At 45.3% G+C, this 14,653-nt stretch overlaps 1 protein-coding gene across 2 annotated transcripts; it reads right to left on the bottom strand.

The window, feature by feature from the left end:
• Positions 1-194: 194 nt before the first annotated feature.
• mtf2 (metal response element binding transcription factor 2) lies at positions 195-14,399 on the bottom strand. 2 transcript variants are annotated; one of them, XM_011486129.4, is made up of 15 exons: positions 14,106-14,399; positions 12,755-12,950; positions 12,476-12,557; positions 8,497-8,607; positions 8,266-8,366; positions 8,025-8,194; positions 7,862-7,957; positions 5,891-5,959; positions 4,563-4,686; positions 4,334-4,401; positions 3,165-3,335; positions 2,876-2,996; positions 2,729-2,787; positions 1,798-1,893; positions 195-1,709 (listed from the first exon to the last, which is right to left on the bottom strand). In XM_011486129.4, the coding sequence occupies exons 1-15, from the start codon at positions 14,108-14,110 to the stop codon at positions 1,340-1,342; spliced, it is 1,839 nt and encodes a 612-aa protein (XP_011484431.1). In that variant the 5' UTR covers positions 14,111-14,399; the 3' UTR covers positions 195-1,339. The 2 variants fall into 2 exon arrangements, with proteins under 2 accessions (XP_011484431.1, XP_078790444.1); XM_078934318.1 differs by lacking the exon at positions 14,106-14,399 and adding an exon at positions 13,648-14,032.
• Between the last annotated feature and the right edge of the window lie 254 nt (positions 14,400-14,653).

The following is a 14,653-nucleotide window of genomic DNA, read 5'->3' as shown; positions in this document are numbered from 1 at the left end:
ACTAAGAAGCATTAAACAGGTTAATATATGATAAAATATTATAGAAGATATAAGAGTAAAAATTCTAGATCCCACATGAGATCTGATTAAAAGCTGAATTAAATACTACCTGAAAATAACAGCAGCTCTGATTCTGAAGTGAAAGGTTTGTCTGCTGTTTGCTTTATGAAGGAATCAAACCAAAACACAAAAAGTTAAAAATATCCACTTTTATTCACCTTCAACAAAACAGCTTCACACGTGACGTCTTCTTCCAAAAAAAAAAGGCATAAAAATGTACGGAGAAAACCGCAAAGACGTCTCGTGTTCTTTGGCTCCAAAAGCCTGATAGAAGCAGGACGAGCGGGAACAGAACCAGCGCACTGACGGGTCAGAACCAGAGCGTCTGCTCATCAACAAAACATCCCTTTAAAAAAATAACTCAATGAGTTTAGAAGTGACCACCAGCAGAACCTTTCCAGTGGTTTTCTGACACGTCAGCTTACTTTAAAAGACAAATCATAAAGCTTATAAACGCTAAGGTTATACAAAACTTACAAAAGGATGCTAAACTCCGCCCCGAAACTACGTTTCCAAAACATTCTGCAAAGCCTGCAGTCTCACCGGGACTTATCCTGAGCGATTGGATCAATGCGACTTCCTGTGAGAACAGGAGCACACCTGAGCGGTCCGACGGTCCGTCACCTGTCCCAGCATCACCCGAAAATACTGCTGTTCAGTCCTTCTGCTGGCAAACACCTCACCACCACGGAGTCAAATGTGCAGAAGAAACTGTGACCAGAGGGTACGGGACTATGGTTTGGTTTGACTAAATAAAATGACATTTTGGTTCCTTAAAGTCAGACGTTATTCCATTTCAATCTAAATAGTTGGTAGAAAAACGTCTGGGAGGAAATGAAATGTCTGAAGGCTGAGAAACAGTCAAAGAACGGGGTCCAAAACCAAAAAAAGAGGCTGATATGCATAAGTCAGTCATAATAGAGGAGTCTAAAACAACATCTGCAGCAGAACTCTGAGGTCATGCAAGGTTCCCTCTGGAAAAAAGCTGACAGACCTGAGAGGGAGGACAGGATTTCTCTGAGTTTGGGGGCTTCATCCGTTTATGAGAGGAAGAGTGCAAAACCTAAACTCCCCTCTGAAACGGATCAACGGGCAGCAGACTGCTTTTGGTCCGGACCAGCATCCATGTGACTGACAGGTCACCGAAAGCGCTCCGGTTCCTCACAGGAGGAACGTTCATCTGTGGGCTTTTCAGAAAGACGAGACCACGAACGCCGTCTGAACGCCATCAGCAGCGGCGTCCTTCCGTTCCGTGAACAAGTCCAGCTTCATGAACGGACTAGGAGGCGGTGACTCCTTCCCACTCCACCAAATACTGCACCTTTCCATCGAAGGTGACCCGTCGGGCGATCACTTTGTACTTTTCCCCACAAGCCAGCCGTCCTGCTGCTCCAAAGTAGCTGCTGATGGAGCTCCTGAGGTGGGACAGCTGACTGTCGGGATCCAGTCCGTGGACTATGTTGGAGGAGTGGAGCCCGGGAAGATGGAGCCTCTCCGAGGCTGGGGGGTTGGCGTCTGCGGGGCCGGGAGGGGGGATCTCCGGGTGGGGAGGCTGCAGAGCTCGCCGTGGCCGCCCACGTTTCCGTTTTAGAGGAGGAGAAGACGCAGGCATGCCATAGGCCGGTCTGTGCATCAGGGAGCTGCAGAGGCTGCGTGACAGAAGCAGGTGTGCGTCAACGCGGTGCGCGATGAGCTCGCCAACAGCTGAGGAAACGCAGAGCGCTGCACCACACGTACCTGGACTGCCTGGAAATGCTGGTTGAGGTAGTTTCCGACACGCTGAGGTCTCCAATGGACTCCACTTCCAAGGTTTGGGATGAAAGCTGACTTTTTCTGATGATAAACACACCATTAAAAAAAACACTTAATAAAATGTAAAACGCTACAATAAGGTAGTTTGGAAGTACAAAGCACACCAACAAATCAAGAGCAGGAACAAAGTTTTCATTTCTACTCTGTACGGACGTATTCAGACTAGGAAGACCGTTTGGTCTGGACCCGGTCCGCTTCGTTTGGTCCAGATCCCTGCGTTTGGTCCGTATCAAGCAGACTTTCCTGTTCCAGACAAAAGCTTTCGAACAAAACCATGTGACCAAAGATCTCTTCTGTCATTGGTCAGGAAATATGAGGGCGGGGCAAAGCAACTAGAGGCAAAAAATAATTGCTATTTCTGAGACCTGTTTGCATCTAGAAAATGGAGCTTCTTGAAACAATGCAGTGACTTTCTTTGTAGTCCTGCAAATAAATGTGGAACTGCAGCTGTTTCAGATGAACTGTTTATCATCGTTATATTCATCCATTCATCTTCTTCCATTTAGTCCCTTTCGGGGTCACGGGGCTGCTGGAGCCTATCCCGGCCACTTACGGATGAAGGCAGGGGACACCCTGGACAGGTCTCCAGTCAGTCGCAGCGTTGTTATATTGTTCATTTTTTATTTCTATGCATGTTTTAACTGTATTTTCGTCTTGCCATGATGACTTTCGGGTCTCCCTAGAAAAGTTTTGTCGTGAAAACCAGCGTGGCGATGCGTGAACGAGAGTTTGGAAATGCCTCAAATGTGCGTTTCCGTGATCTTTTCATTGAGCTGGTCGCTCACACGCACGTTTCCGTGCCCGCGGTGAACGCAGCGTTCAGCACAGTCCTGACTGCCTTCGTGCAGATCCTTACCTGACGGAGGGGAACTGCTGCAAAGGGTGGGGCTCCAGGGGGAGGGGGCCTCTGGTTTCCTGTCAAAGTGCAGTGAAAGGGTTAAACAGGCAGGTGAACCAGTCAACTCGTCTCGGCACCAATCAATCCAGCGGCATGCTTATACACCTGGCTCAGGCGCTCACTGAAGCGTTGGGATGGAGTCTCCAGGAAGGACGCTCCCTGCTTCCTCTTCCTCTTCTTCTTCGTCTTCTTCGTTTTGGTGCCGTTGGTTAAAGTACCGAGACTTCTGAAGTGACAGCAGTACAGAGTTTAAGCACTATTCTGCTCTAAATGATTCTCATCAACAGGTCGATGAGGGACGAATCCGTCCTGCCTTCCATCTGACTGCACCAAAGCAGGCGCTCCCGGCTGCCTGCAGTTCCCTGCAGAGCCTCAGAGGGGCGCCGCATCTTACCCCATTCCTGACAGGGTGGTGGTGGGCTTGCAGCCCTTCACGGCGATCTCATGTGAAGTCTTGTCCATCAGTCCGTTCGCTGGCTCGTTGCTGTGGGGGGGGGAGGGCGGGAAACACACCCGCAGGCTGAACAAGTGCTTCTTCTTTTTCACTTCTTTTCCAGACTTGAATCTAGATCAGAAATGTGAGACAAAGTAAGGCGTAAAAGGGGGAGCGCCTAAACACAGCCAGCCCCCTACCCCGTCTGCTCAACCGAGGTCTGTGAAGTGCAATCAATCAATCAATCGATCGATCTGTCATTGATCCCACGGCTGAGATACTGCAAAGTTCAAAAGAACAGATAATAAACAGCAAACCCAGGATTGTGAGCCAGAACTGTTCAACAGGAATCAGCTCAATGGCCTGCACAGTGGTGTAGTGGTCAACACTCCCACCTCACAGTGAACTCCTGGTTCAAATCCCAGCTGGGTCCTTTCTGTGAGGTCTGCATGTTCTCCTCGAGCATGGGTTGGGTTTTCTCCCAAAGTCCAAAAAAATGCTTCATAGGTTAAATGGTGACTCTAAACGGGATCCTTCTGACGGAAACAACCTGCATCCATTTATGCACCAACATGAGCACTGATGGGACAAAGAGGGACGGATTTTCCTCCAAGGAACATCTAATCTTCACTTGTGGAGCTCATTTTGTGTTCTGGTTCAGTGCTGAGAAAAACACACAAACAGGCTCACACACGGGACCAGGACCCCACCGGGACCCAGACCCAACTGGGACTCAACTAGGACCCCACCAGGACCACCGACCCAACCGGGACCCGGACCCAACCAGGACCCCACAAGGACCCCCACCGGGACCCGGACCCAACCAGGACCCCACAAGGACCCGGACCCAACCCGGACCCAACCAGGACCCCACAAGGACCCGGACCCAACCCGGAGCCCACAAGGTCCCCACCGGGACCCGGACACAAACAGGACCCCACAAGGACCCCACCGGGACCCGGACCCAACCCGGACCCGGACCCAACGGGGACCTGGACCAACTAGGACTCAACCAGGACCCCACAAGGACCCCACCGTACCCAACCAGGACCCGGACCCAACCGGGACCCAACCAGGACCAAGACCCAACCAGGAACCCACCACGACCCCACCGGAACTGAAGGACTTACATGCAGCTGTTGCTGTTTAAAGCCTTCAGAACATTCTCACAGCGTTCGGCGATCGGCGTATCGGCGAGCTGTGAGACAAAAACAGGATTTTAGCAAACATCCGGGTTAACCATCTGGCTTATAAGCAGCAGTTCTTTCATATATGTGTAAAATCTGCTCTCTAACATGCAGCCAATCCTACTTTAGCATCTTTCTGCTATGAAAAGCTCCGTGCAGAATAAAGCCTCACCTCTCCCGGCTGCAGCAGCTCCCAGTTGTCGTTGATGTACTCCAACAAGTGATTTTCAGAGTCAAAGTACTTCTTCTTGTGAATCACACTCATGTTGTACAAACTCAGGTGAGCCACATCCTTCCTGAAACATTTCCATAGAAACTTCTATTACAAATTAAATTACAACTACATTATTGAAGAAACTCAGGGAAACTGCCTTAATATGGCTGATTATCAGAGTTTACCACAGAAACAGAAAAAAATCAAATCACAACAGTCACAGACTCTGCAGGTTTTCCCTCAAAGGATGAGTTTGGTCTGAAATGTCAATCACAGAAACGCTCCCACTCTTAAAATGTAAAAAAAGAAATAAAACTGATTGATTTTTAATGAACTTATTTGTATAATAAAGCAGAACAGAAGTATTTATCTTAATTCTGTTTCTTCTTCTGTGAGAAGCTCTTCTATCCTCCACTGTTTACCTGCATCAATGTCACCTGTTCAAACTCCTTATCAGAATCAGACGCCTGTCCACAGCCTAAACCAGTCAGAGTGTAACCCTCCACCATGACCAAGACCAAAGAGCTGTCAGAGAACACCAGGGAAAGACTTTAGGGTACCATGCTCTTTTGTTTCATGCTAAGTGGGCCAGATGACTGACCCGGGTTAAGGAAAGACTGAATGAGGTCATGGAGGATGAAGCCTGTCTGGGTCTTCCAGCAGGAAATAACCCCAAACACACGGCCCGGGCAGTGAAGGAGCGGCTACATAGAAAGCATCTCAAGGTTCTGGAGAGTTCTAGCCAGTCTCTGGACTTCAGTCCAAAAGAGGAACCGTGGAGGGAGTTCCAATTCATGTTGCCTAGCAACAGCCTACAAAAGATCTGCAAGACAGGACGGGGTTTGCAGAATCAGAGTTTGCGTCGCTGTATGCTGGCATTCATTTTAGGCGGGATAACTGATTACTGGGCAAAAGACTGAGATGGTGATTTGATTTCAATGCTCTTCTAACTGCCAGGTTTAACCGAATAATGATGGAACTTTATGAAAATCCCACATTTTAAACAGAATAGGCAATTTTATTCTGAAAATATTAGAATCCGTTGTTCAAAAGACAACCGATGGATGGATGTGACGAATCAATGCCGCACTTTCCAAGTAAATCTGAAACCAAGAAAAGGGGTCAATAAGGTCGTGGAGGTGGGCGGAGTTAAGTGCTCCCAAAAGGAAATCAGTGTTTTTAATCCCAGCAACTAAAAACATGCAGACAGATTTGTTACTGCAGAGTTTGAGGACGAACACCCCCTCCCTCAATGAGGACGCGTGACGGCTTCCGGACAAACTCACCAGCTGAGCGGCAGCCGGCTCACAAACTCTGGTCCACCGTTGCAGACTGAACAGATGAACAAATAAAACCTGGAGGGAAAAAGAACCAAACAAACAGCATTACGGTAGTTGGCATGAAAATGTTTTCTAAAAAAAGTCAAGTTTTCTTTATTAAAAAAAAACAGTTCAAATGTTTTTATGTGGCATGTCAACAGACTGCTTTGGTTAACTAGTACATGCTTCATTAAAACCCCTTGTGCTGTCTTGTGGGGTCCAGATGACCTCCGAGGGACTTTAACATTGGGAGTTGGGTCATCTGGACCCCACCAGGCTGAACCTTTTTTCTTCAATGATTTGTGATCTTCACTGGTGTCCATGGATTACATGAAATCTTTCCACCTTTATCCACCTTTGTCATGGTAGCGAGAACATGTCAATGTAAGGGTGGGGTCATTTGGACCCCACAAGATAGCACAAGGGTTAAAAAGACAAAATTAACATTTGCATATGAAAAAATGTACACAAAAGAAAATATTCCTGTGAGTAGAAGAAGAAGAGAGAATGCTTGGAGTGTGCAAAGCAGTAATCAAAGCAAAAGGTGGCTACTATGAAGAACCTACAATATGACATATTTTCAGTTGTTTCACACTTTTTTCTTTTGTATATTATTCCACATGTGTTCATTCATAGTTTTGATGCCTACTGTGTGACTCTACAATTTTCATAGTCATAAAAATAAAGAAAACTCTTTGAATGAGAAGGTGTGTCCAAACTTTTGGTCTGTACTGTATATGAATATCAAGTTGTTGTATATTGACGTTAGTTATAAAGAACTGTATTACCCAGCATGCATGAATACCCAGCATGCTAGGCGAGTAGTCACATGTTGGTGCACAGTGCAGAGCTAGGAAGCTGATTAGAGACGGATTGCTTTGCACAGTGTAGTAGTTGGAAAGAGACTGTTCAATAGAAAGTCTGAAGAACACGGCTACAGCGCCTCTCTTTGCTGACTGAACGAGGCGAGCTAAATGAGCTAGATACCTACTAAACGTAACTTTACATAGTGTTAGACAAAAAGCCTTAGATCCAGATTTCCCGTATTGGTTCGGGTAATGCTGTTGCGTCATTTCTTGTGTATGTAGTGTGAGCCCTGTCGGCCACCGTATTATTGTAATCAGATTACTGTATTTTCCCCAAGTACAAGTTGCACTGGAGTGTAAGTCACAGGGTCAAATAAAAGATAGTAAGGAAAATAAACATATTCGAGCCGATCCGGAGTATAAATCACGAGAAATGCTGCGCTCACACCCAGCGTGATCGGGTTTGATTCGCATCAAATGCGAGTTTGCTGCCTTTTTCTACGCACGTCAAGTCACCTATGCTGCCGTCCAAAAACGCGTTCATAAACCAGACAGTCCCGCCACATGTGGGAGAAGCTACTGTCGAGTTTTTAGCCTCATAGCAACATGGACGCATCGACTGAATGTCTCGTTTACACACGGGTGACATCCAGAGATCACTTAAGGTGAAGAGCCACGTCTCCATGTCTGAATTCATGACTTCTTTCCATCTTTAACTTCTGCCGAGTCATAGCAATTCCAGCCGTTCCTCCGTGTTTCTCTAACCTGGTTTGATGACTTGCCGTCCCAAACGAGTTCGTGGAGGGAAAAATAAAAACTCACTTAACAGCATTTGATGCAAAAGTAAAGTTCAGGAGAACGATCAGATTGATTTTGATTGATGGTGTTGGACGGCGCTTCTTCTGTAGTAAATACTGACAATACTGAGTTTGATTAGGACTTCTGCGGCTTTCATGGAAGCTAACAAACCAGGTGTTACCCAGCAAGTCATTTCATCCATTAACTAACTGAGTGTGAAGCTGTGCACCCATCTGTTACTGAAGCACCGCTGGTTCTGGTTCTGGAGCTGTGCTCCTCCAGGAGAGAATCAAACCAACAGTTGAAGTGATGATGCTTGCAGAAAGGACAGTACCTGTCACCGTAGAGCATGGGCATAGGTAAACAATGGAGACAGGCTTCATGGAACCACTGCTGACACTGTTTGCACTGCAGCATCTTCAGGTACCAGCTGCACAGACAGAACACACGCTCAGCATCTCCTGAGGCAGAACCGTGCTCTGTGGAGGCTCACTCACTCTCCCGGATCGCCGCAGTAGCAGTAACACTGCTGGAGGTTAGTCTTGTGGCCCTGGTCCCACACCAGCTTGTCCAGGGCGTAGGGGAAGGAGAGCTGCAGCTCCGTGTGCTGCTGTGCTTCGGCGTCGTGCTTCGTGGCCGACGCCCTCCTCTTGAGTGAACTCCTCTTCTGCAAACAGACGGACATCTTTAAATGCGTCCTATAAAGAGGAAAGGCTGCATCCATTCAGAAGACCAAACCTTCGATAGAGATGCATGTTCACAGTCCGAGCAGAGCCACTCGTCATCAGAGTCGATGACTGCAGCGTCGATGACGGGGTCGTGACACAGCTGGTGGTATCCTGAGAGACAGGCAGCGTCTTTACGTTTCTGACACGTCACTAAAGCCCCGCCCATCCATCATGAGGATCCTGGAGCTGCTTTCAGCTTCTGAACAGTAAACTGGCTCCTTCACAGAGTTTCTCAACTGACCTTGTCCACAATTGTCACAAATGACAATCTCATTGGGTTCCTCGGACACTTCCTCCTGACATATAGAGCACACAATGTCCTCGTCCTCCTCGTCTTCATCATCTTCATCTCCTGAAAAAAGACGAACGCAATCAAGGCCAACAACTGACCACAAGGGGCGAGACAGCTACCAATCTTCCTTTTATCTGATGGATGTGGAAATGAGCCAACAGCAGCAGATCTTCAGCCCAGCTGTGGCCGGTGGATCTTTCCTGCACACACTCCTAAGGTAAGAACGGCCACATCACAACGTTCCACATGTGTCAGCAACACCGCCTCACGTGTCGAGCTCACAGAGTGAAACCGTGTCTGTGCACGCATCGCTCCAGGAGAAGTCACGTGACCGATACACCACTGAGTCGCTGCGTCACAGCGGCTGTGGTTGGTGGACACAGGAAACGCGTCGACCAGCAGTGTTGCCAGATTCTGTGGTTTTCTACCCAATTGGGTGGGTTTGATTTTGATACTGTAGAGTAATTTTGCTTTAAGCGGGTTTTAGCTAGTTTTATAATGAGTCTAAGCCAGTGTTTTTCAACCAGTGTGCCGCAGCACATTAGTGTGCCGTGGGAAATAATCCTCATTAACTGATCTAAAAACATTTTCCATCTCCAGGATATCAGCTCTGTGTTCATCCAAACAGGCCCTGATAAAACACTGAGTAGTTAGGAATATGAAAGATCATAAAATACTTTTTTCTGTTTATTTGATTATATTAAAAACATTTTGATAAGAATGACGGTACCGCGATTTAGCCGTAGCTTCACCTCTGTTTTTGGAAAATCCCCCCCCCTTTAACTGTCTCTGCCAATCATTCTTGGACCCCTAATCATACGTCATCAGTCTGACCAATCAGAAGTGGTTCATGTCTTCACTTCCTTGTTCAGATTCTGCTCAAAGTCTCTCAGTTCCACCAAAAATACCAGCTAAAGCTCGGTAAATACTAATAAAACTTCAACATGTTCACTTTTTGTGTAGCTACAGAAAACAAATGTCAGTCTTTTGGTGTAAATTTGATCAAACATGTCGTGATCATATAATTTTTCAAAAATTACAGTTAATAAACTGGAGGGTAAAACAACTACCAGGGTAAAATGTCAAATAATTCAGATGAAAATTATTACGTAAAACTAACTTAACTTTTATTGCATCGTTTAGAAAAAACAGCTGCAACTTTCAGATTTTTCTGCCACAATTATCACAAAAATGCACGTGAGATCTTGGAGGGACTCTAGATCAATACAGACTATAGAGTTTCTCCTTATTTAATTTTTGGATGATGTTGTGCCGCGGGATTTTTGTCAAGGATAAAGTGAACCTTGGCTCAAAAAAGGTTGAAAAACACTGGTTTAAGCCATCTTTTATTTTGAAAAATGACCGGATCTTCTCGGTTACATTTCTGTCACTCGGGTGTTAAACCAATCCAGCGGTGAGTTTAACAGAGTAGGAAAAAAAATCCATTTTTGATGCCTCAGATAGCGCAGCTTCCAGCCATTTTCCCCGCCCACCTGTGTTTGGTGTTTTATTTTACTGAGTCTTTACTTGTTGAATGTGGTGTTTCAGTTGAGTTTGTGGATTTATTTAATAATAGTGTTTTTGGTTTATATTTTTTTTTCCTGTTCCTCTATTTTTCCGCTTGATCTAGCAGAACACTTCCATTTTACCCTCTTATTTTTGATGAATCCTTCAATGTTTCGGAGGTTAAGTGTCACATTTGTTCAGCAGGACTGTCAAACTTAAAAGCCCCTCCTTATTGCTGGGGCATTATAGAGCGAGACATGGCAAAGAGGACGCCACAATGACAAATTTTGGTTTAGACTAGGTCAGTGTTTTTTAACCTTTTTTGAGTCAAGGTTCACTTTATCCTTGACAAAAATCCCGCGGCACAACATCATCCAAAAATTAAATAAGGAGAAACTCTATAGTCTGTATTGATGTACAGTCCCTCCAAGATCTCCACTGGATTTTCTGTAATCATTGAGGCAGAAAAAGCTGGATGTTGCAGCTGTTTTTCCTAAATATTAAGAAAGTTGTGAGTTTTCAATAATAATTTTCAACTACATTGGTTGAAAATGTGTCCAGGTAGTTGTTTTTCCTTCCAGTTTATTAACAAGCAATTTTATGTAACCTCACAAAAACCAAATGAGAACAATATTTCTAAACAGTGATTTATTTATTTATTAAATGTTATGATCACAACATGCCTGTTGTCGGTTTTCCAATTTAGTCTTAATCCTGTTAATTTTGTTATTTTTTGTATTTAAGATCAACTCTTCAGATTTTTCAAAAGTGAAGCTGAATTTCTCCTGGATTACAGATATTAGAAAACTGTTTCAGTTAGAAACATGACGAGGACCAAACACCAGAATGTCTGGCTGTGAATGATAAACACTAATCACACAGGAGAACCAAACTGTTTACGTCTGATTTCATCAAGAAGATTTGAAAACTGTTAAAACAGACTCGTGTGTGCATTCGTTGGGTTTCATGACAGTTAATAGAGCCGGGTCATCGTAGAGACGCTGTCACTGTAACCCAGTGCTTCTTAATTATGTTTTACAAGGCCCCCCCCTTAGGAAAAAGAAACTGCCCCCCCCCCCCCCCCCCACACACACACACACACACATACTCGCCATGGCTACAATATATAAGTTAGTATAAAAACAAATGTGCAAGTATACCTAAAATTGTATCTTTTAACATTAACAAAAGAAAAAAAAAATCAATATAAATCCACCTTTAACAAATACTAACTTTATTTAGACACAGAAACCCTGTTATAGTCTAAAACAGAAAAGAAGCTTAAAGTGCCTAAAATAAAAAAATCTGTCAGTCATTATTAAACTAGAAACATTTTGACCAACTGAACCATTTGATGCTGAGAAAAATAATTCAATCAATAAATAATATTAAATATAGATTTCAAATCAGAAAACAGTAGATATAGAAGACTGAATAAACACAAATGTATTATTGATTTATTTACTTATTGATTTTTATTTTATTTGGGTATTTTATTTTACTTGAATGAGAGTTTTGTAAGTAATTTATGTACAGAAAACAGATAATAGAGTATAGTTAATAGTATATGTTCCATACAAATTTACTGACTCTCAGACACTCACACATTGCGCACATGTGTGTGTGTGTCTGTGTGCGCGTGTGTGCGTGCACGCTGACCCCGCCTTCAGTGGCCCCAAGGGAAAATGATTTTGAGACCCCTGCTCTGGATTCTGTGGAAAGCTACACCGCTAAAGACGAGCTTTAGCTGGTATTTTTGGTGGAACTGAGAGACTTTATGAGCTGAATCGGAAAAAGGAAGTGAAGACATGAACCACTTCTGATTGGTCAGACTGATGACATTTGATTAAGCCTCCAAGAATGATTGGTGGAGACAGTCGAAAGGGGCGGGACTTTTCCAAAAACAGATCTACTGTTATCTGCTAAAACTACAGCTAAATTGCGGTACAGTCATTTTTATCAAAATGTCTTTAATAGAATCAAATAAACACAAAGAAAAAAGTATTTTATGATCTTTTCATATTCCCAACTACTACCAATCAGGGCCTGTTTGGATGAACACAGAGCTGATATCCTGGAGATGGAAAATGTTTTTAGATCAGTGAAAATGGGTAATTTCCCACGGCACACCTGACCATCTCGCACAGCACGCCATGGCACATCAGTTGAAAAACACTGGACTAGATTCTTTTCAGTAGAGTTTCTTAACTTGGTTGCCTGCAATGATTTTTTGGGTCCAGCAGGAGTCAGTATTGAGTGTCAGTCTGAACACAGTATCAATAGTTTGTGCAATCTGCCGAACCGCTTCACAAGGCCTCATCTACCCATCACTACTTCATGTTAATTATAGAAACGTTAAAAGATGAGCAGGTTTCCAGAAAAATGTGACTAAAGAGCAAACTTTGAAGCTGCAATAACTTACCCGTTTGAATATCCTTCCAGAAAACCCAGGATTTTGACTGATCTTCAAAAACTATGAAGCAGCGCTGTTTCTCCTCATCTATCTGAAATAGGACAGACATGTTCAAACTCTCCTGAAAGACCACAGACAGTCAGGAAAAGAGGTACAACTTTAGAGGATTCAAAGGGTTTAACTCCAGTAACTTAGAAATAATTCTACGTTTAAAGAGGAATGTCGAAGGACACATTTCATCCGATTAAACTTTTACATGTTTTTAAAGCATTGCTTCCTCTCACCAACCTTTGTGATGGTTCCCAAGTAAAACAGGCCGTCTGACCAGCGGGCCAACACGTCCTGTCCCTCTCTGAACCGGGCAGACATGCCTTCCTCTCCATACTCCTCTCTAACAGAGAGGCTGCTGGGTAGCAGAGGAGCTCCCTGCCGATGGAGGTGAGATGTGTGCTGGACCAACAGGTGATCAGCGACTCCCGAGTCTCTGAAAAACGGGAATGGCCAGATGAAACCGAGGGGTATCGCCAGAGGACACAAGCAGGAAGGGAATATAGTCAGAAATATAAATGCGTAGACGCTAGTGTTAAAGCATCAGGGTCTGAGATAGAGGTCAAGTCCATCCATCTATTTTCACAACGCGCTGAATCCCCTTTGAGGTCATAAGGTTACTGGAGCCTATCCCTGCTAGTGGAGCAAGGATAAGCCCCTTCCCACTGCTGTCTGTTTGGGTCTCCCCACGTCTTAAAAATACAAGGTTGTGTCAGGAAGGGCATCCGGCGTAAAAACCAAATTGTCCACATTCCATAGAACATCCCATGGTTCTACGGACGTTCTATGGAACGTGGACAATTTGGTTCCGTCAACAACCTTCTACAGAACACGTTCTATGGAACCCGTGCTATGGAACCCCTTCTATGGAACACGTTCCATAGATTAATTCCATGGAACGGATTCTGTAGAAAGTTCCATAGAAGGTATAGAACGTGTCCTATAGAACAGGTTCCATAGAGCGTGTTCTGTAGAAGGTTTCATAGAACGCGTCCTTTGGGAAGCGCCCGTGTATAGAAGGTTCCATAGAAGGGTCTATGGTTATATAGAAGGATCCATGTGGTCTGAATCTGATAAAGTGGTGCATCGCCGATGAGACTCCTGAACCGACGTGACCCCAAACCTTTACTGACCTCAGTGCGTCAGCGTCCTGCAGCGTCCAGCCTCTCGGCGCGGACATGGCAACAGATTCTGCTCATTAGCGGTAATTGGTCATTAGTGAGCGGCGGGCCGCGCTTGCACGTTCCGTTAACGTGAATGGCCGCGCGGTCTTTGAGGCGTCCGCGGCAGCTGTCATCATTCTGACAGCCCTCCCGGTCACCGGGAACTCAGCCGGAGCAAAAACTCCGTCAGACCCCCGTCGGTCCCGCGTCCCTTTGTTCGCGGGGCTGAAGCCAGCGGACAGTTCACAGGAACAGGGGGCGCGTGCCGAGTCCGCCACGGACCAAGAGGAAACCGAACACGGCCGAACGCTTCACAGACAGACCGCCGCGGATTCGATACTCGAGCCGAACACCCGCGCGGCGCGACCCCGGCCAGCTCAACGACCCGCACCCCACCCCCTCGCGGGAGGAGAACATGACAACAATACCTCATTCGGCCCCTGCGCTTCAACCAACAACTCCTGCAGCAAAATGAGCGGACGGCGGCGATTGCCCCCTCCCACGAGCACAGCAACGTCCTTCACGACGGCTTCCCGATAACTTCCAGCGCCTCTTCAGAAAACAACAAACTGGTCGCTTCCCCCCCGCGTATTCGCCATTTTGGTTTCCCGCTGATGGTCGGGGAGTGCATGATGGGAAGAGCCTCACCCCCTCCCCTGCTGTAGTGGGAGACGAGCCGCTTCAACTCTTCAAACATTTGAAAATGTAGGCGGGGCGTCTCCGTTGCGCATGCGCGTCTGTCCCTCAAAGACTTCTTTCTGCAACATTTTCTCTTTAGTTGCTCTTAAACACTCAGGCTGTGACTTTCATGTAAAATGCATCTGCAAATCTTTGTTTTTATTTCACATTTCATGTCGTGTATATTATTACTTTTAATATTGACTTTAACAAATGTACTTTTTAAAAGTCCCACTTCAACTATATTTTGATCTATTATCAAACCATTCCCAGTTGTCTTTTCATTATGATTCTGACA

This window comes from Oryzias latipes, chromosome 17 (assembly GCF_053564925.1).
Source record: "Oryzias latipes strain Hd-rR chromosome 17, Olatipes_Hd-rR_3.1".
Classification (NCBI taxonomy): domain Eukaryota; kingdom Metazoa; phylum Chordata; class Actinopteri; order Beloniformes; family Adrianichthyidae; genus Oryzias; species Oryzias latipes.
Note: the sequence above shows the minus strand (reverse complement) of the source record. Positions and strands in the feature narration are given on the sequence as shown.